Source organism: Martes martes, assembly GCF_963455335.1.
Source record: "Martes martes genome assembly, chromosome: 8".
NCBI lineage: Eukaryota > Metazoa > Chordata > Mammalia > Carnivora > Mustelidae > Martes > Martes martes.
In genome coordinates this window covers 63,764,615-63,785,774 of record NC_137895.1, presented here as the reverse complement: position 1 = coordinate 63,785,774, position 21,160 = coordinate 63,764,615, and the positions used below count along the sequence as shown (strand labels likewise).

Genomic DNA, 21,160 nt, shown 5'->3' with positions numbered 1-21,160 from the left:
GCTTGCCAAAAGTTGTGCTCAAAGTAAAGAATGACTTTCTATGCTACAGATAACAGATGTAAGAATTCTTAAATTCTCTTCCTACAAATCCAAAAAAGTAAGAATTAAATTTCTAATCTGGGAACCATGACTTGGAAAATGCTACTGCCTTTTCATTTTTAAAAGTAGGAATTCTTGTATGAATTGTCAGGTTTATTTTTCAGAAAACCTGAGACATAAATCAAGATTCATTCACTAGGGTATTCAACAATATCTTTTTATCCCTAATACTGTCTTTTACTAACAATATCCCCTCTCCAACCCGCTCTCCTACAATAAAACAACTGAACATTTAGGGTTGTCATTGTTTACCTGACTGCCACTTGTAATCCGATTATTTTAGCCAAAGTAAGCTCACAGTGCTGTGTATCCCTGTCTTTGAGCAACCGACTACATGTCCTTATTATCACTCTGGACTATTTCAGGTGGTTTGGCTAGAATTATTACAATTCCTTTTTCCATCTCCTATAGTGTTATGACTTCTATGCCTTCCCTTATTATACAAATGAAAGATAAATTATAGGTCTGTTTGCTCCTCCTTTCTCCTCCCTTCATTCCCTCTCTTTCTCCTTTTTCATTTAATAAATATTTATGTCATATATTACATTAGATCTTGGTAATTCAAAAGACAAATATGGAAATAATCTCTTTAGAAAGTTCACAGTCTGGTAAAAAAGACAAACACAGAAACCAACGGTTCTAAAATAATGTGATCAATGCTGCTGCAGGGTATGTTCAAGACATTATAGAAATAGAGAAGAGAGAGCACCTAACTGCTCCTGCTTAAGATGGTTTTGCAGGGGAGGTAACACCTGAAAAGACAAAGACAGGAAAGGGAAGTATTGTAAGTAAGCAAACATTCTTTCATTTATTCAGTGACTTCAGCCTCTACCGTGTGTAAAACTAGGGATACAGCAACGAATAAGAGAAAGTGTGCCTGTCTTCACCATGCTTACGTTACAGCAGGAGACACAGAGCTGATAACTACCTACATAATCATTTACTTGCAACCATGATGGGTACTACAAAAAGGTACAAGGAGCTAACAGGTCCTAAGAGAACCTGAAGGGAACTGACAATGGTAGAAAGGTGGTCAGGGATGGCTCTCTGAAAAAATTGTGTTTAAAATGAAACCTGAAGGGTCAGTAAGAATTCAGCAGGGGAAAGAGAAGTAGAAGAGGCTTCCCAAGAGAAGTGGCCACAGAAGAAGCAGCTTTAGTGTAAAGAATGGAAAGGATAGGAGCAGAAGTCCAGGTAAGAGACTTCGAGGGTTCGGACTAAGATGGGTGTATAAAAACAGAGAGAAGTAGATAGATAACTGATTGCACATAGGAGAAGGCAGGAAAGTGAGAACTTTCAACGATAATGCCAGATTTTCAGCTTAGGCAACTAGGTGGATGGCTGTACCATTCACTGACCAAGGCTAGTGGGAAGACTATGAGTTCAGTTTTGGACATGCTATGTTTGAGATGTCTGTAAACTATTCTAGCTGCAAAGATAAGAAAACAAGTGGGCTCCCCTGGTAATGGCTGGATTAAAGCTCCATTCCTATGGTTTCATTGTGGGACAAGAAATTAAACTTGGATAAAACGAGGTCTTATTTCATTCTAATGTCAAACCTATTAATCTAATTAAGGGTTATCCATCTAAAATTCAAGTACTTGCTGAGTATGTTCCTGCTCAACGAAGAATCTGCTTCTCCCTCTTCCCCTGCTCCTCCACCCTGCTCATGCCCTCTTTATTTCTCACTCTCTCAAATAAATAAAATCCTTAAAAAAAAAAAAAGTATATATAGCTCTTTTTCCTTTGAATCTTACAAGATGAGCGTCTGAATGGCTTTTTTTCAGTCCATCCTTTACCCTTTACTCGACATTCCACCCTACCCTTGTGATCAAAGTAAACAGTAAATTATAAACTTAGAGCTTTATAGATTATAAAAAGCTTTTTAACAGTTATGAGTCTTTTAGTTACTTTAAATATCATAGATCAGATGTTTCATTTAGAATTGACTAATGAAACAGAATCTTTATATTTCATATAAGTTGCTTAAAAAGGTATTGAACATATTTTCTTCCTAACAATCCCTAGGTTCACTACATTCTTAAGGATAAAACCTACTGACCAGAACATTAAATAGTCATGAATGCCAATTTGCAGATTATCTCAAAGATATCTGAAATGGGGTAGGGGGAGGCAGGGGAACTTCAGTTCTACTTGCAATTCTCTGCTTCATTTAAGAGAAAAAGAACTGATCTGAAGCAAATTTGTTAATGTTGAAATGTGTTAGTTCTAGGTATAGGATTGCTGTATTGTTTTGTTTTATGATACTTCCCCTTTTTTTTCATGAAAATCTCTCAATCAGTAATCAAAAGAGACATAAAGAAGCAATTAATTCAAAACAATTTCACCTGTCATTTACATTTATTTTCTATTATATTTGCACGGCACTCACGGAATTTTTTTTTTTAAATTTAACAAAGTTCACTGCTTTGGAGGATTTAATTTCTGTATGAAATTAATGACCCTTTTTCAAAGCACCACTGTTGCTTGTTAAAGAAATGATTGATATTATAGAAGGTGATGACTCATTGGAGTAGGATTTTGCTAAAGGCAAGAAGAAAGCTTTATACCTTTAGATGGGAATAAATTATAGCTTCATACAAGTGTACTTGCTAAAAAATCAGAGAAAATTAAGGGCAGTAAATCTATGACCCAAATGCAGACTAGTTTAATGGGATGTTTTTCAAAGATTTTCATGGAATGTCAGCAAATCCTTTTATATCTGCAGCAATAACCAAGATACTATGTGATGCTTAACTGTCAAAACACAAGCCTATGTGTTTATTCTTCATAGGAGACTCTGGCTGCCTACATAAAATAATCCCAGAGGCAAGAAGAAAGAAAATAACAAAAACAGATTAAGGAAGCTGGTAACTGCTTTAAAGATGAATGCTTTACAGACCAAGGCTAAAACTATCATGGATGTCTCACTACTAATGCATTCAAATGATTAACAAAAAGAAAACACCCCAAGTGTGGCATTTTGTTCCAAACGACTATGGATTTATACTGTAGTAAAAATCATTCTAATTTGTCACAGGTGAATTTATACTTTGAAATATCTTCTAATTTAAGAAGTCAAGTGTTGTAATCTATTTAAATTCTTATCTAGGTTTCCATTGCTTCATTCACTCTTTTTAAAAATATTTTTCTATTAATTTGCTGGCATAGCAGCTGATAAATTATTTTTCGTCATTGCTGTTTGTTGACTATTTTAGTCAGAAGCTTCCCTGTGCTCCTCCAGGTGTCATAAATATGACAAACAGTTGTGTTCCACTTAATATTTATGGTACGGTCTTCACCAAAGATGAGGCTAGGCCCCACAGTATTAACTTCCAGAAAAATGGCATCTCTAATTAAAGAAATAACTACACTATGCTCTGTGAAGAATCAAAGTCAGAGTGCATTTGTACTTATTAGAAAAAGTACCACACTACTCCCTCTTTGTAGCAAACTCAGACTGGAATGAATTTACTGTGATAGAGAAATACCACAAAAGGTCTAATGCGACCCACGTCATTTTGGTATAGGTCAAAACTAAGTTATATCATTTTTCTTTGAGGGAGGCAGCATGTAGATGGGGAAAAGTGAGCTACAGAGTAAAAATTATCTGGATTTAACCTGAGACTCCCTTTATAACTCTGGGTTAGTAATCTCTGTAAAATATGAGTAAGAACTCTTACAGGGGACATGTCAGCATGTATGTGAAGTAACGTACTTGAGATAACTAGCAGGTATCTACTATATATTAATTTCCTTCCCTTATAGTATCATATCATAATGGCGTCTTTTAGCTCTACCTTTAAAATACTAAAAAAGAACTATACCTACCAGTGTCTCAGTCCACTTTAAATTATTTCAGTGCCTATTATGCCTGATCTCTGATTTGCTCACTTTGGAGCACCCTGATTTTTATAATCACAGAATTCCATTCATGGAATCCCAAAATATTACCCAGGCGTCTAACTGGGACCCTTCTTAAATAATCTGAAAACTATGACTATTTTTAAGATTCTCTAAAAAGACTTATAACCACCAATGGTAACTCACTGCATTAATTCAAACTCCTTATAAACAAATTCCTACTAATGTCTAAATGATGAATTCAAGTTCCTTTTCCTCCTTATTTTGTGAATATGACACATTTAAGGCCCAACATACAACATTCCTTGAAATAAGAAAACTGGATCTGTGTTCCTTCTATCTGGCAACTCTCCAGGCAAACAAATATTACCATTTATCAAATCATCTATGTATGAATTAATACGAACACAAACACAGCTTAATAGTAGGAAAAGAAAATGGGCTTTGAGGAATACATGCACCCAGATGTTCATAGCAGCACTATCTACAACAGCCAGATGATGGAAACAGCCCACGTGTTCATCAACTAACGAATGGATAAGGAAGTGTTACATATACACACAATGGAATACTACTCAGCCTTAAGAAAGAATTGAGATCTTGCCATTTGCAACAACATGGATGGAGCTAGAGAGCATTATGCTAAGTGCAATAAGTCAGTCAGAGAAAGACAAAAACCATGTAATTTTACCCATTTGTGGAATTAAGAAACAAAATAAACATGCATAGGGGGAAAAAAAAGAGAGATAAACCAAGAAACAGACTCTTAACTATAGAGAGCCAACTGATGGTTACCAGAGGGGAGGTGGGTGAAATACGTGAAGGGGATTAAGGAGTGCAGTGCACTTGTCATGAGCACTGGGTGATGTATTTAAGTACTGAATCACTATATTTTTGTGTACAATTTCAAGTGTACAATCACTATATTGTACACTTGAAACCAATATTACACTGTATGTTAACTAACCGGAATTTAAATAAAAACTTTAAAAAAAGAAAATGGGCTTTGAGATTCCATTATACACACTTATCTGCCCTGGGGACTGAGGGAAAAGTAACTTAAGTTCTATGAGCTTCATTTTCCACATCTATAAAACGAGGACAATATTACTGATCTTAAAGAATTGTTTATTTAAAACATTAAATGAAATAAGGTAAACACTGTCATTCTTTTTTTTTTTTTTTAAGATTTTATTTATTTGGGGTGCCTGGGTGGCTCAGTAGGTTGGGCCTCTGCCTTCGGCCCAGGTCGTGATCTTGGGGTCCTGGGATTGAGCCCTGCATCGGGCTCTCTGTTCTGTGGGGAGCCTGCTTCCCCCCTCTCTCTGCCTGCCTCTCCGCCTACTTGTGATCTCTCTCTCTCTCTCAAATAAATAAATAAATAAATAAATATAAAGATTTTATTTATTTATTTGACAGAGAGCAATCACAAGCAGGCAGAGAGACAGGCAGAGAGGGGGGGAGGAAGCAGGCTCTCCACCAAGCAGAGAGCCCGATGTGGGCCTTGATCCCAGGACCCTGAGATCATGACCTAAGCTGAAGGCAGAGGCTTAACCCCCTGAGCCACCCAGGCACCCAACACTGTCATTCTTAACAAAATAAAAAGAAGGTTAAAGATTAAAAAAAAAAATACATACCATGTTCACTGCATCTTGATCAAAAGGGTTCCATTCTATATTCTCAGGATAGTGAGCCAGCACTTTGGATTTGAATGTTCTTCTCAAAGGACTCTGGTCAAAATTTTCACCTAAAACAAATAATTAATTAGTTGATATCTAGAATTTTTTCAAAAGCATGTAGTAGTTTTATTTTTATTTTGTAGATATACTGACTGATAATGTTGAAATTGGATTCAATTTCTACCTCTAACAATCTGAGTTGTAAAAATTCTCAGTGGACAACTGAAAAGGAACTGTTAATAAAAGATCTGCATTTAAAACTTTAGAATCTGAATTTCAACATCTTGGCCAGACAACTATACTAAAAATAAAGATCTATTCAAATAATCTTTGCTGTAACCTAATTACTGTCCTCATTTCAGTATGTGGTGATAAAAAAAAAAACCTATTTGGAAACATCTAATTTATTAACAGAACATCCTGAATTGAGCATCCTGAATCATACTTCTAATCCTGAGATTCTGTATCTGGACAGACACAATGCTGCTGTGCTCACATGAGGCAATTCTGCTTAAGCTTCCACAGAAATCTAACAAATGTAACTCCATCCAGGCTTTTACAAGTAACAGAATTAACAGAATCAGAAACATCATTACTGAGTTGTCTAGTTTAGTAGACAACACCAAACCTATGGAAAGAAACAAGCTATTCTAAGCCAAATTCCTCACCTGTCAAAATTTGGGAAAGACAAAGGCAGGCTATACTTTGATTATTACATATAAAAAACCCTCAATTATAGTTGTCAGCTCAGTTCTTTATCTCCTTGACCAAATTAATTCCCATGAAACCTGTTTCCCCCAAATGCCTTAATTCCATAAAATATGTTAAAATGGATGGCTCTTAAATTCTCAATGCCAAAAAATTGAGAATGAAGAATTAGAAGATGCTGGAATATCATTCTGTTTCGTGTTTTTTTCTATTTAAGTTCTAATTAAGTGTAAAACACAAACTATTAATATCAAGAGATAAACGCTACTTACCACTATTTGTAGAAGTAAAAATACCAAGTAATTTATAAATCATAATTGGGCATCTAGTTAGACTCAGTTTCCATTTTTGGTAAAAATATGAAAAGATGGATATAAAACACCTTTTAGTGTGAAACTTAACAGATCACAAAAGGAGGGAAAGTTACACTCTAAAATCTTGTTGGAAACTGCAATATAAAATACACAGAAGCTTTTCTGAATAAAAGCACATAGTTTAAATAGATTTGCTGCAGCAACTAATGTACTGTTTCTAATTTAAGCCCTGGCTAATGATCATTTTCCTTTGGATATTTCTTACTTACCTAGGCAAATGTTTCATCTCTATCTTTCTACTCCATCTTTCTATCTTCTAAGAGATAGATAGAGAGCTTTCACTTCTAGAAGAAAAACTGTCAAAAGCATCCCTGAGGATAATTTATAAGTTTTGGCAATATGCCTCTTGAGTAAGCTTACAAAGCTGATGGAAAAATGTGGAACTGCCCATGAGTCAGTGTGCCTGAAGAAAGAGTCAGGGTTCAGAATGCCTGACTTCAGGAAGGGCAAATGACATTCTTTAAGCTGACACTAGATTCTCAGGGAAACACTAAGAATTTTTAGATTATTCATTTCTTCATTAAAAAAAGAAAAGAAAAGAAAAAGACTAGGGGCACCTGGGTAGCTCAGTTGGTTAAGCGTCTGCCTTCAGCTCAGGTCATGATCTCAGGGTCCTGGGATCTAGCCCTGTGTTGGGCTCCCTGCTCAGCAGGGAGTCTGCTACTCCCTCTCCCTCTCCCTCAGTGATCTCTCCTGCTCTCACTCTCTCTCAAATGGATAAATAAAATCTTAAAAAAAAAAAAAAGACTACTTTTCACTTTACTTTAAGTCACAGAAAACACAAAACTTGGTTCTAAAGGTCTATGCTGCTGACTCTGCTACTGACACAGGAACAGGACACCCTCAGACAATACACAACAAACAATAATGCCTCTCCACCCACCAACATATACCAGAAATGTTTATTTTTATCTAAGTATAAATAAAATGTGAAATACTATCATGGCAGAAGAAACAGCACATAATCCAAGATGCAAGATATAACTCCTTGCAACACTTACCTTTTTTTAATGACTTCCTGCCTGAGTTTGGTTAAAATAGTAACATTATCTTCATTCATATATCAAGTTATTAATGGGACAGAGGATAAATCAGAAAAGCCATGACAGTACCATTTTCAATATAACATTCTGTTAACTAAAGAACACCACACCCTCTTGAAGCACAATGGAACCACCCAGAAGATAGAGAAGGAAAACCACTCTTTTCAAAGAGAGAAAAATTTTTTATAAAAACAAGAAAATGGAAAGACTCATGAAACAGAAACACGAATCTAAGAAAAACAGAACCACCACCACTGCTGCCAACACACCACCTACTAGACTGCCAAGAAAGGGGGGCAAGAGGAAAGGTCATTGCTGTATATATAGCTGTCTTGGCAAATACTATTTTGATGTAAATTCATGGAAGAACCAATTATGTAGAAATTTTGATAACACTGTTAATGATTTAGACATGAGTGGATATAGTTATCATTACTATTACCAAAGAAGAGAATCCTGATGATGCCTTTTGAAGATGAGAGGTGAGGGGAAAAACCCAGTCTTCTCCTTCTTGAACCCATGTTATAAATGAATTTCTAATTTAGAATTTACTGCTAGGATTTAGCAGGAGAAATGAAATCAGTCTAAGAATTTGGGTTCCCAGGAAACTGAAATGATACATAAGCATTCTTTACTCAACTTAAAATCAACTTAAAATCTTAAACACTATCCTGAAATGAACAAAGATTATAAACTTGGGCAAATATTAATATCCCCCACTACAAATACATATAAACTTAATTCCAGGTAATACTGCCAAGTAACCTGCTACTAAATTTAAGCTGCAATTCAGCCTTTCCTTCGAAGAAAATAGGATATATCTGCCAAGAGAGCTTAAAACTAGTGAATAATTTTTTCAAGGCTTGAAGCAAATGAGGTCTTTACAAAAATTAAGATGCAGATGAGAGAAAAGAAATATAAAGTAATACCTATTTTTGCCCAAACAAAATTGGGGGGAAAAACCAATTATGATGGGCTTGGGGTGATTTAAAATAATGATTTCTACACCTCAATTTTTATTTTATTTTTATTTTTACCTGAAGTCGTATTTGTAGCATCTTGGCTCCTGCCATGACGATCTGCTTCTAGCCATTGGTACAAAACTACATAATGTAATAGAAACAAAAAACTTTATAAACAATGAAACACAAACACAAAAGCAAAATGAATTTGAAGAATGGAAAATGAGAATAACAAATTAAACAAAAGCAATAAACATGAGACATTAACATCAATGGAATGTAGCTTAACACCAACAGTATGCAGCTTATAAGCTATTAGTAATAAGAAGGCACAGAGAATAAGTAATTGTATTTTAATATAAGAAGTGAAATACTACTTAAACATCTGTACCAGTTATTCATATGGGAAAAAAGCACATATATTCTTCTCAATGATGATTTGAAGAGACGTATCAGGAGAAAGCTAATGTTTCCATAGTCAGATAAAATAAGATAGTAAGACAAAAGGATCAATTTTAAAAATTATATCCCAACTTCCACACACCTATCAGAATGGCTTTAGTCCAAAAAAATGGACTATACCAAATGCTGACAAGTACATGAAGTGACAGTAACTCTCATTCATTCATTCATTCAACACAAGGAATCCAAATTGGTACAGCCACTTTGAAAGACAGCTTGGCAGTTTCTTACAAAGCTAAGCACAGTCTTACCACAGGATCCCATAGCTCTACTGTAATCTGGGGGAAAACATCAGAGAAATCCCAAGAGAAGCAACCTACAATATACCTGGTGAATACTTGCCAGACTATCACGGACATCAAAAAGAAGGGAAGTCTGAGAAGCAGTCACAGCCAAGAGGGGCCTAAAGAGATATGATATCAGAATATAATGTGGTATACTGGATGAGAGCCACCAACAGAAAAAAGGACTACAAGTAAACACTTAGGAAATCTGAATAGGATATATACAGACTTTAGTTAACAATTATGTATCAACTGATTTGTTAACTCTAACAAATATACTATGGTAAGATGTTAATGATAGGAAAAACTGTGTTTGTGTGGATGGGGGCGTATTAGGTATACGGGAACGCTATTATCTTCTCAATTTTTCTAAAATCTGAAACTCCTCTAAAAATCAATTCTGTTTTTTTTTTTTTTTAAGATTTTATTTATTTATTTGACAGACAGAGATCACAAGTAGGCAGAGAGGCAGGCAGAGAGAGAGAGAGAGAGAGGAGGAAGCAGGCTCCCCGCTGAGCAGATAGCCCGATGTGGGGCCCAATCCCAGGACCCTGGGATCATGACCTGAGCCGAAGGCAGAGGCCTTAACCCACTGAGCCACCGAGGTGCCCCAATCAATTCTGTTTTAAAAAGCATTCCAGGGCGCCTGAGTGGCTCAGTGGGTTAAGCCTCTGCCTTCAGCTTGGGTCATGGTCTCAAGGTCCTGGGATCGAGGCCCACATCGGGCTCTCTGCTCAGCAAGGAGCCTGCTTCCCCCCCTCTCTGCCTGCCTCTCTCCCTACTTGTGATCTCTCCCTCGCTGTCAAATAAATAAATAAAATCTTTTAAAAAAAATAAATAAATAAAAAATAAAAACCGTTCCAATATGTAAGATAAGGACAAAATCATATTATATCCAATCTTGTAAGTAATCTACCTCTTAGAAATCATTGTATGCAAACACAAACTGAAATAGGCTCTGTACTGAGATCCCATTTAATCAACTTAATTCCTTCATGTGTTATTAAGTAGGAAGTATCAACTCTTGGAGGGAAGTTTACCACAGTAAGGACACAGGCTGTTAGGAAATTCACACTAGTTCTCTACAACTCTGAAGTTTTGAAGAGTATAAAAACTTCCGAATAGGTTACCCAAACGTCTACAACTTTTAGACATCCAATCTTCTCTTTAAAGAGCTAAATAATGATGATGTAGGGTCCTAATAGCCAGGGAATCTTCCTTTCTATACCTCGAAGGTCTGAATGATCTCAGGACAAAGGCTAAACTTCTACTCTGGGGGGATATGTGCCCACAGATATTCTAAGAGTTCTATATCCCAATCAGGGTTTGCAGAACCTATGTACACTCTCCCTTCACAGAACAACAACAAAGACAAAGAACTGGGTTAGCCTATGGAACTCCTGGATTGAAAGGAAAAAAGGAACTTTCACTATAAAAGGCCAAAGACACCCTGAAATCACCAAGGAGGTTATTTGGATCTTTCCAGACAGCCAGATGGTATACTCACATTTATCATCAGGTTTAGATGGCCCAAAACAGACCCTGGAATAGCCCCCACACATACACCCAAGCAGTGTGCAAGGTCACTGCCTGAGTGCCCCAGTGGGCACTCAAGTCAGTATACTCCCCTCTAGCATACTGAACACTTCCGGGATGCAAAAAATTGCTATGACTGGGACTAGCAAGGAAGAATTTGAGAAGCAGACCTCACTCATTCAATATATACTATATATATTTTTTACCTTTCTAGTTTATAGGAATAACTACTCATTAGAGTACAGAAGTAGCAGAGCGGAGAAGTATTAGGCCATGACACAAAAATCTCCCCATCTGGAAAAAAGCAAGTATCAACTTTACAACTGACAATGAATATCACTCTCACAAAAATGAGATACAAAGTAGAGGAACTAATCCATTATCTGGTCTAACAATCCTATCTAGCTCTCATCTAAAGGCATTTTGCCCTGATTAAGGTAGAAACTCCTGGATGCATTTAGGGTATCACTAGGAATATTTACCAATACTTCAATTACTTCACATAGCTCCTGTTTCTTGTTTTACCAGAGAAAAAGGAAAAAAAAGGAAAAAATACGAAAGCTACTTCAGGTCAACTTACACAGAATTATATATAAGCAAAGATCTTTTTAGTAGATTTAGATATTCAATTATTTTATCCTTGCCTCCAGATTACCAAAGTCCAATAAATAATATCTAAATATTTCAGAGAATTTCCAGTGAAATAAGTGCATCTACTTCACGTAAAGTTATAATGTGAGTCACCATTAGGTCAAATTTGGATTTCAAAGCCCACTTTATAGCACATATATTTAAAAACATAATGTATAACTAAAAAAGAAATGTGACAGATATTTTTACCTAATATACTAGGTAGTTCTAGAAGGACTGAGCTCCAAAAATTTAACTCCCATAAAGCATCTAAAATATGTTATAATATAGAGTCTGCTACTATGTTTATAGAGGATGTTAGAATACCAAGAACATACCAGTTCTCACCGTGGCCGGGAGCATAAGATCTGGCTTTTTGGTGACTCCATGTTTCCTCTCAGTTGGCACTGGGAGTTGGTACCCTCAAGCTCCAAGCCACTGGTGAGAATTTCAATAGCATGTGAGTGGGGTTCCAAGTGGAGAAAGATTTGTGAGATGTGTGAACCTTGCAGCTATTTCTCAGCCTGAGTGGGCCCATTACTCCTTTTCTCTAAACCTACTTGCTCCTAGGGATCCAATGAGTTTCCTCCCTCATTATCCATTTCCATTGTAGACTGTGTCTGACCCGGGTATTTTCTCCACAAAACAAGGGCAGGGCTCACAACACTTCCCTATCTTCCTGTCCCGGAAGGATACCACCGAAGTCTAGATGTTTTTTTTTTTTTTTTCTTTTTTAAAGATTTTATTTGACAGAGAGAGATCACAAGTAGGCAGAGAGGCAGGCAGAGAGAGAGAGAGGAGGAAGCAGGCTCTCCGCTGAGCAGAAAGCCCGATGCGGGACCCGACCCCAGGACCCTGAGATCATGACCCGAGCCGAAGGCAGAGGCTCAACCCACTGAGCCACCCAGGCGCCCCGAAGTCTAGATGTTTTAAAGAAAGCCTGCTGATAGGAATAATGAAAACAGATGGGAAGTTAAAAGGTAATCTCTTTTGTCCTGTTCTTTTTAAATTTTGTTCCTTTTCCCTCTAAAGGGAAAGTTCATACACACACACACACACACACACACACGTGCACGCACAGAGATAATGGTGGACAGAAAACTTAGAATCAATAAATTTTTCTCAGTATTTTGATAAAGGCGAGAGGAGGAAATGAAGAACTATAAATGCTCCCTATGAAATCCATGCTGAGGCAAAGAAGAAGGGAGGATGTGGTGGTGAGGTAATTTTTCTCCCTCCTATGTCTATCACTATAGGTCCCCAACTGTCTGTCTCCAAAGACCCCTGTCTGAATTGACATGAGCTAGAGTCGTAGAAGGAATACCGGAAAACAGTGGATCCTATAAGGGAGACTGACTAGGGAAAGGGAGCCTGGGGCAGGGGGACCCCACATGTTGGTTTAAAAAAAAAAATGAAGGTGTACTTCCTGTGACACTCACAGAAATACATTTCCTACACGAGTTGTCTCTACATCACAGTGAGCTGTCCTCTTCAAAACAGATCCCCCAGGAGGCTACATATTCATGATTCATTCTAAGGATTCTACCATGATTTAAATAATCTCTAAGCAGGTGACATTTAAGGTGAGACCTGATGAAGTAACAATAATCCTCACAGATAACACATGGTGCTAACTATACAGCAGGTGTTATTCTAAGTGTTCTACATATATTAAATCATTTCATCATCACAATTACTCTATAAAGTAGTTACTATTTTATCATTTTCCAGATGTAGAAACTGAGGCATAAAAAAGTTAAATAGCTTGCCCAAGGAATTCTAAAATTCAAACTTACACAGTTTGGCTCCAGAGTATGCTCTCAATTCCACATAAGAGGTCATCTCAGAAAAGAGTATTTGGGGATGGGGAAACAGCAAGTGCAGAATCCCTGAGGCATCCATGAACTTGTCACCACAGAGAAGCCACAAGGAAGCCAGTACAGTGTATTTAAGTGAGGTGGTAGAAAATGAAGTCAGAGAGGCTTCATAAGACAGAGCCTTGTAGACCATGGTAAGCTCTTTCTTCAAGGGAAGTAACCGAAGTGTTTTAAACACTTGAACAAGCTTGAACAATCTTACTCTGGCAGCTGCAAGAACAGACTGTAGAGGGTAAGAGAGGAAATGGAGAGACCAGTAAGGAGGCTTCTGTAATAATCTAGGCAAGAGATGATCATGGTATGGATCAGGGAAACAGTGTCAGGGTAGTGAGAAGTGGTAAGATTCTAAATATATTTTGAAGATATAAGAGATATTTGCTAACAAATTAGATGTGAGAGAAAGGAGTAGTCAAGAAGGAGATCATGGTACTACAGTTTCTAGTCTGAGCACCTGGATGAGTAGTGTAGTTACTTACTGAAATGAGGAACAAGGCACAAGGAGAGGGTTTTTGCTGGAGGGCTGGGAAGCTGGAATAAAAAAATTCACTTTGGGATACATTAAGTCTGTGATGCGTATTGGATATCCATGTGAAATTTTTCAGCAAGCGTTTAGAAATATGAATTTAAAAATTGGGGGGTGGGGTGCCTGGGTGGCTCAGTTGGTTAAGGGTCAGCCTTAAGCTCAGGTCATGATCCAGGGTCCTGGGATGGAGCCTGCATCCGGCTTCCTGCTCAGCTGGGAGCCTGCTTCTCCTTCTGCCTACTGCTCCCTTTGCTTGCACGCTCTCTCTCTCTAATAGATAAATAAAATCTTAAAAAAAATAACAATAAAAAGAAAAAAGGAATACATCATTAAAAAATAAAATTCAGGGAAGTTAGAAAATTCAGCATCAAATAGATTGTATTTAACATCACAGGGCTGGATAAGATCACTGAGGAAATGAATGTAGATGAAGAGAGAAAGGCCTGGGTCAGGTTCCTGGGAGGCTCAAGTATAAACATTAAGAGGATAGGAAGAGAAAGAGAAACAGGCAAAAAAGTAAATGAAAAGTGCAATCAGTGAGGAAAGAGAAAGACCAGAAGCATGGGCAGCATGGAAGCCAAGTAAAGAAAATGTTTTTAACAAGGAGAGTTGACAACATGGAAGTCGCTGGTGACCTTGAAGAGATGTCTATGGAGTGGTAGGGGTGAAAAGCTGTCTGGAATTGTTCCAAGAAAGAATGCAAAGAGAGAAAGTAAGGCAGAGAGTATAAATAACCCTTTGGAACAGTTTTGCTGGAAAGACGAGAAATGGATTATATTGGAGGAGAATATGGAAGGGAAAGGTTTTTGTTTTGTTTTTTAAAGAAAAGAGGTATTAACTCATTCAAATAATATATCCAGAATGCCTACATTGTACCAGGCACAGTGACTAATGCTGTGACTAGGATTAGTGCAGTCTAGTCCCTCTGAGGATTTCACATTCTCCTCTTCTGCCTTCCCAGTGCTTCCACAGAGAACTGACTTTGCCCATTCCATATGCTACGCATGGCTGATACAGATTGTACTCCCCAGGTAACCACTCTTTCTATCCCTAGCACACAGTTTACCTACTTTATCCTTGTATGCATGACACTGAACCCACCAGAAACTATATTCTCTCCATTACATTCTCCCCTCCTCTGGTACTCCTAGAAATGGTCCCAAACCATTCTCATTTGGATAAGCCACTCCAATCATCTCAGCACCACTGTTCAGCTATAACTGATTCTGGATTTGTGACAGATTGCAGGTGCTTACCAACATCCATGTTCTCTCCTTCCCAATATCCTTGCATCTGGGTGAGGGCCAAAGCACCAGTTCTTGCCAATGAAATATGAGCCGAAGTGATGTGTGTCACTTCCAGGCTGAGGCACATATCTGTCTGTCCTCTGCCATCCATCAACTAAATGCAAATGGAATGGGACCTTAAAAAGACAGGAAGGTCAGACAATGGAAGAAAACGTGGGTCACCCACTGCCTCAAAATAGAGCCCCTCCCACCCTGGCCTATATTAGATTAAACAACAGATGAGAAATAAAATTCTACCATCTCAAGCCACTGATAGTTTGGGTTATTGTTAGAGCAGTTAACTATTTATGTGTTTCTGATTACCCTACTTTTTATTTGTGTTCTAACTCTTTTCTTGACCTTCTCACCATGACACTAGTCCCTGACTGTATTTTGCCTTCTATTCCTTGGTAACTTTCTAGATTGCTTTTTACTGTGCTCCTATAAATAAATAAATGTAGTTCTTTAAATATGGGACAGAATTTGACCACTTTTTAAATGGATGCTCTCTACCCTTCATAAAAGCTGCTGTATACCCACTACTAGGCTGTTAATTAAGGCTATAGGTTTTAACCCATGATGGGCCTGTTAGGCTTTCCAAAAACACAACTTCTAAATCCAGTTAGCAATCTTACAGGTCTAAGTGGCTGGTCATAAATGGAATAAAGCAAAAGAAGCTGGGATCTCTGAAAATTCATAGACCCTACTGAAAAGGAATCATCAATAAGAAACTGTGAACCCGGGGCACCTGGGTGGCTCAGTGGGTTAAAGCCTCTGCCTTCGGCTTGGGTCGTGATCCCAGGGTCCTGGAATTGGGCCCCGCATCAGGCTCTCTGCTCGGCAGAGAGCTTGCTTCCTTCTCTCTCTCTGCCTGCCTCGGCCTACTTGTGATTTCTGTCTGTCAAATAAATAAATAAAATCTTTAAAATAAATAAATAAATTTATTTAAAAAAAAAACAAAACTGTGAACCCTGGTAATCTTAAAAGTCTGTTTTAAGATATTAATAAAAGTACATCAACATCAATCTAGTAAGTTTTGAATTTCTAAGAAATTCACAATATATTTCATTCTTGATCATACTAAAATTAAAGAGCCATACTGTATTTAGCTAACACTAAAATATACTTTAATTACTGAAGTTTATTCACTGGAAACCAAGCGTATACAACACAGTTATTGTTTCAACCCCAAGTGGAGGTACCTGCATTTAACTCTGTCATTCATCACCTGGAGGTGGGACAGATGTCACTCGTTAAAGGGCACGGACCCCAATAGGACTGCCCTGACTTCAGAGCTCCCCAGCCCATCAGCTCTTCTGACATGCTGGCTATACATTTGGGAGCTTCCATGACTATCAGGTTTGATAATTTACTAGAACAGCTCATGGAACTCAGGAAAGCACTATTACTTCTGACTGCGGTTTCATTATGAGAGCTACAGATCAGGAGGACCAAGCAAAAGACACACACAGGGTGAGGTCTGGGAGGGAATGTAGTGCTTTCTCGCTCTCTCCTGTGGAATCAGGGTGTGTCACTTGCCACCACCACACACATATACAATGTGTTTATCAACCAAGAAGCTCCACTAACCTTTGGTATCTAGAGCTGTTTTTTGTTTTAAAGATCTATTTATTTACTTTCGGTGGGGAAGTGGTGAGGGAGAGAAAGAGCCCCAAGCAGTCAGTGCAGAGTCTGACTTAGGGATCCATCTCATGACCCCGAGATCATGACCTGAGCCGAAACCAAAAGTCAGAGGCTTAAATGACTGCGCCACCCAGGAGTCTCTGATATGTAAAGTTTTTAATGGGGTTCACTACATACGCAGGACTGATTTGATCACTGGCCATCTGACTGAACTCAAATCTCTATAACCTCTTCCCTTCCCTAGAGGCCTGGCTGACCCTCTGGTAACCAGCCCCTATCCTGAAGCTATCTAGGGGCTCATCTTTACTACAATAGGGTAACACTCCTATTACTTAAGAAATCACCACGGTTCTAGAAGTTCTGTGCCACGACTGGGACAGAGACCACATAAATTCTTATCAGGCACTATGCATTCTACCACCAAGAACAGAACATAGTACCAGATTATTTACTTGCAAAAATAACCTTAGCAATGAATTCAAGATGAACAGTCCTCTGATAATGAGAAATAAATAAAGCACTTGGCTTCTAAGCCATGCTTTACATCCTATCCCTTTTCTAATAAAACGTGAAACAAGAAAAACTTTTAAAAAGTCATTGAAGTATTGTAACTGATTTTATAAAACCCTCTAAGAGGAAAGGGTCTATAATTTTTCGGTAAATAGTAAGTACCATGTGTTTATCAGTGCTTAATAAATGATTTTAGTTTTCTGAAAAATGTAACAGCAATTTTCAAAAAATAAGCATAGCCAAGAAAACAAGGTTCTAGTTCTAGTTGAAATACCCTGGGTTCTCTAGTAGCTTAGGGCAAATCATACATTCTTTGAGCAAAGGTTTCCTCATACATAAAATACAGATTATATAATAACATGTTAGTATTATTAGAGATCTATCTTATATGAGGATCATTTATGCAATGTATTTCTGGGAAAGCATATTAAGGTTATTATTTGATGCTGCATGTTATACAGTATAACACAAATCTTCCCTATTGCTAAAAACTTAGTCTCTGCTAAAATGACAAGAGAGCTACCCTTTGCCTTCAGGAACAAAAGAAAAGGACCTGCCATTAAAATATTTATAGCTGACAAGTAACACTATAGCGCTAGATTTCTAAGATGATTCAAACTGAAACAGTTCTGCTGTATGACTCAAAGCAGCAGTTATTTGCTCAGAGCTAACACAGACTTTTCCCTTCATTACTTTTTACTGCCAATACTCTCACCAAAAAAAATACAAAACAAAAAACAAAACAAAAAAAATTTTTAAGGAGTCAGAAACAAGTAACTCAGTTTAGTTTACACAGGGATACCAAGGAACATATACAAGAATACCACTTTTTCCCTCTTACCCTCTTCAACAAAATAAAACAAAAAACCTGCGTAAGAAATCAAGGAAGTTCTCTAAATAAAAGATATAAATCACAACGTAGGAAAAGGGATACATGTGTTTTACTAATGCTCCCCTACCTCTGGCCTATGGAATTATCATAATATGAGCAAAAAAAATGTTAATAAGATTCACCAAGAAAGAAACTTCCTTTCTCTTTTTTTAATTTTTTTTTTTATTTTCAGCGTAACAGTATTCATTGTTTTTGCACCACACCCAGTGCTCCATGCAATACGTGCCCTCCCTAATACCCACCACCTGGTTCCCCCAACCTCCCACTCCCCCCCACCCCCACCCCCAACCCCTTCAAAACCCTCAGGTTGTTTTTCAGAAACTCTTCCTTTAAGAGTCAAACAGAGGCATTATTATTCCAACAATCACCTGAAGTTTTCTGCAGCTGATGTAACTGTTGCTAAGCAAAAGTGGCCTCTGAGTTGCTTCATCAGTATGCGTTTTTATCCGAAGGCCCTCCCCTAACATGCTGACTGTTAGCTAGAACATTCAGGCTTTAAAATGAACTGCATGGATTCCAGTTCTTAAATGGAATTGGGGGATAGCACAGACCTATAAAATATTGGTTCATGTATCCTCGGAGGAAGACAATGGGACCTGTCAGATGATGAGGAACTTCCCAGTTCCACACGAGGCTGTGATTCCCAGAGTTACTGTCTAGCATATTTTAAAAAGTTAAGAAAAAAGTCAAGTCACCTATGGTAGGGGGAAAAAACATTTTAACCACTTTCTGAAGTTTTCAAAATTAACAGAAAACAAAAAACCAAGGATTAAAAATGGGAGGAGAGTGTAGAATTTCTCTCTTCCTTGTAGGAAAAAAAAAGTCTTTCTTCCTCCCGCCATAAGACAAACACAGAAGAAAACCCTCAAGATGATTTCAAAGCCCTGAGTTATTTTTTTAATTTTATTTTTTTAAAAGAAGGGTTAACATTAAAAGTAATCCCATCAAAAGGGATTCAAATTTACTGTTTTCACTCTAGTGCTCGGAGTATTATCTGGTACTTGGCCAGGATCTTTGATTAGAAGTCATGCTAGATTTCTAGATTTTAGATTCTAGACTTCTCCCCTCCCCCCACCTGAATCCATCTCCTTTCCTTCCATATTCAGATAGTCACTATATTTCACAATTTATACTTCCTTAATATCCCTCCAAATCAGCCTTTCCTTTCTATTTTAATTGCTACACTGTTAACTGAGCCTCAAGCCAGACTCAGAATATTGCTCCAGCTTCCTAACTTGTTTCCCTGCCATACACTGTACATTAAACTCACCTTCTAATTCATATCTCATTGTCTCTTTTCTCTCTGCCCCTCTTTTTCTTTCACTCAAGTATTTTTGAAGCTCTATGAGCCAAGGCACTATTCTAGGCTCTTGAGATAGAATAGCAGACTGCATTCTTCAAAAATAGCCACAACATCTCCTGTCCTACATGAGCTTTTGAAATTCCATCAGAAAGAACAGTTCCAGGGTGTCTGGGTGGCTCAGTGGGTTAAGGCCTCTGCCTTCGCCTCAGGTCATGATCTCAGGGTCCTGGGATGGAGCCCTGCATTGGGCTCTCCGCTCAGTGGGGAGCCTGCTCCACACACCCCCAACTGCCTGCCTCTGTGTCTACTTGTGATCTCTGTCAAATAAATAAATAAAAATCTTTAAAAAAAAAAAGAAAGTATAGTCCCTGTCCTGGGTCCTTAAACCTGGAAAGGCCTTGAGCAGATGGCTTCTATGGCTCTGTCATAAATAGTGCCACATATTTCCACCTTGCTCTCTTGGAACAAAGGCCCTTAGAACATAGCTACAGTGCTGTCAGAAAGCCCATCCACCCTCTGGAGAAGCCCATAAGGGCAGAAACTGAGGGTCTCAGCCCACAAGGCAGACTGAGGTCCCAGCCAACAGTAAGCAGTACAGCCTGCCTGCCAGCCAGGGAGTAAGCCACACTGAAGTTGGTCCTCTGGACCTCTGTCAAACTACTCACCTTATGTCAACAACGCAGAGACAAACTGGTCTCACCACACTCTGCCCAAATTGCAGAACTGTGAGCTAAATAAATGACTATGCTTTAACCTGGTAATTCTGAGGTAGTTTGGTATGCAACAATAAATAACTGGAACAAACAGTGGAACAGAAAGGCAAAAAATCCTTGCCTTCATGGAGTTTACCTCAGAGGAGACAAATAACAAATATAACAAATATAAATTATATAGTATTTTGGAAGATAAAAAGTGCAATGGAAAGTTAAAAAATAAGAACAGAGTGAGGAAGGTCAGCAGTACAAAGCATAGGTTGCAATATTACATAGGGAGGTCAGAGTGGGTCTCTCAATGAGAAAGTGATGTCTGAGCAAAAATTTGAAAGAGATCGGGGAATTTACCTTATCTCCTCAGAAAATCAAAGTGAACTAAGGCACCAATCTTAAAATTTAGTCCCCTGTCACCTAGAGTCCAGTTTTCTGAAACAGCACTTGAGGACCACACCATGATCCAGCCCTCCATTTCCAGCTCCAATCTCTGAGACTCCTCTGCTCTCTACACACCCTGTACTTGAGCCATGCCAGATAACCTACAGCTCCTTTTTAAGTACTGTGCTCTCTGGGTCTTTGCAAAGCCTCCTATATCCAGAATGTATTCTTTCCTAGATAAAAATAATAGTTTTTTTCTTTTTTAAAGATTTATTTGTTTGAGAGAGAGAGGGAGAGAGTGTGCGTTGTGTGAATACACGAGTGGGAGGGGTAGAGGGAGAGAGAATCCCAATCTGAGCGTGGAGCCCAACATGGGGCTTGATCTCATGACCCCAA

General features: G+C 38.0%; 1 protein-coding gene across 2 annotated transcripts in view; it reads right to left on the bottom strand.

Annotated features, from left to right (window-relative positions):
- The window catches only part of DENND5B (DENN domain containing 5B), a 183,593-nt gene that overhangs the window by 97,145 nt on the left and 65,288 nt on the right, over positions 1 to 21,160 (bottom strand). For both annotated transcript variants that reach the window (XM_080809936.1, XM_080809935.1), the window contains exons 2-3: positions 8,805 to 8,870; positions 5,601 to 5,710 (exon numbers count right to left, since the gene is read on the bottom strand). In XM_080809936.1, the coding sequence (XP_080666062.1) occupies positions 5,601 to 5,710; positions 8,805 to 8,870 (176 nt within the window). The remainder of the gene's footprint in view (positions 1 to 5,600; positions 5,711 to 8,804; positions 8,871 to 21,160) is intronic.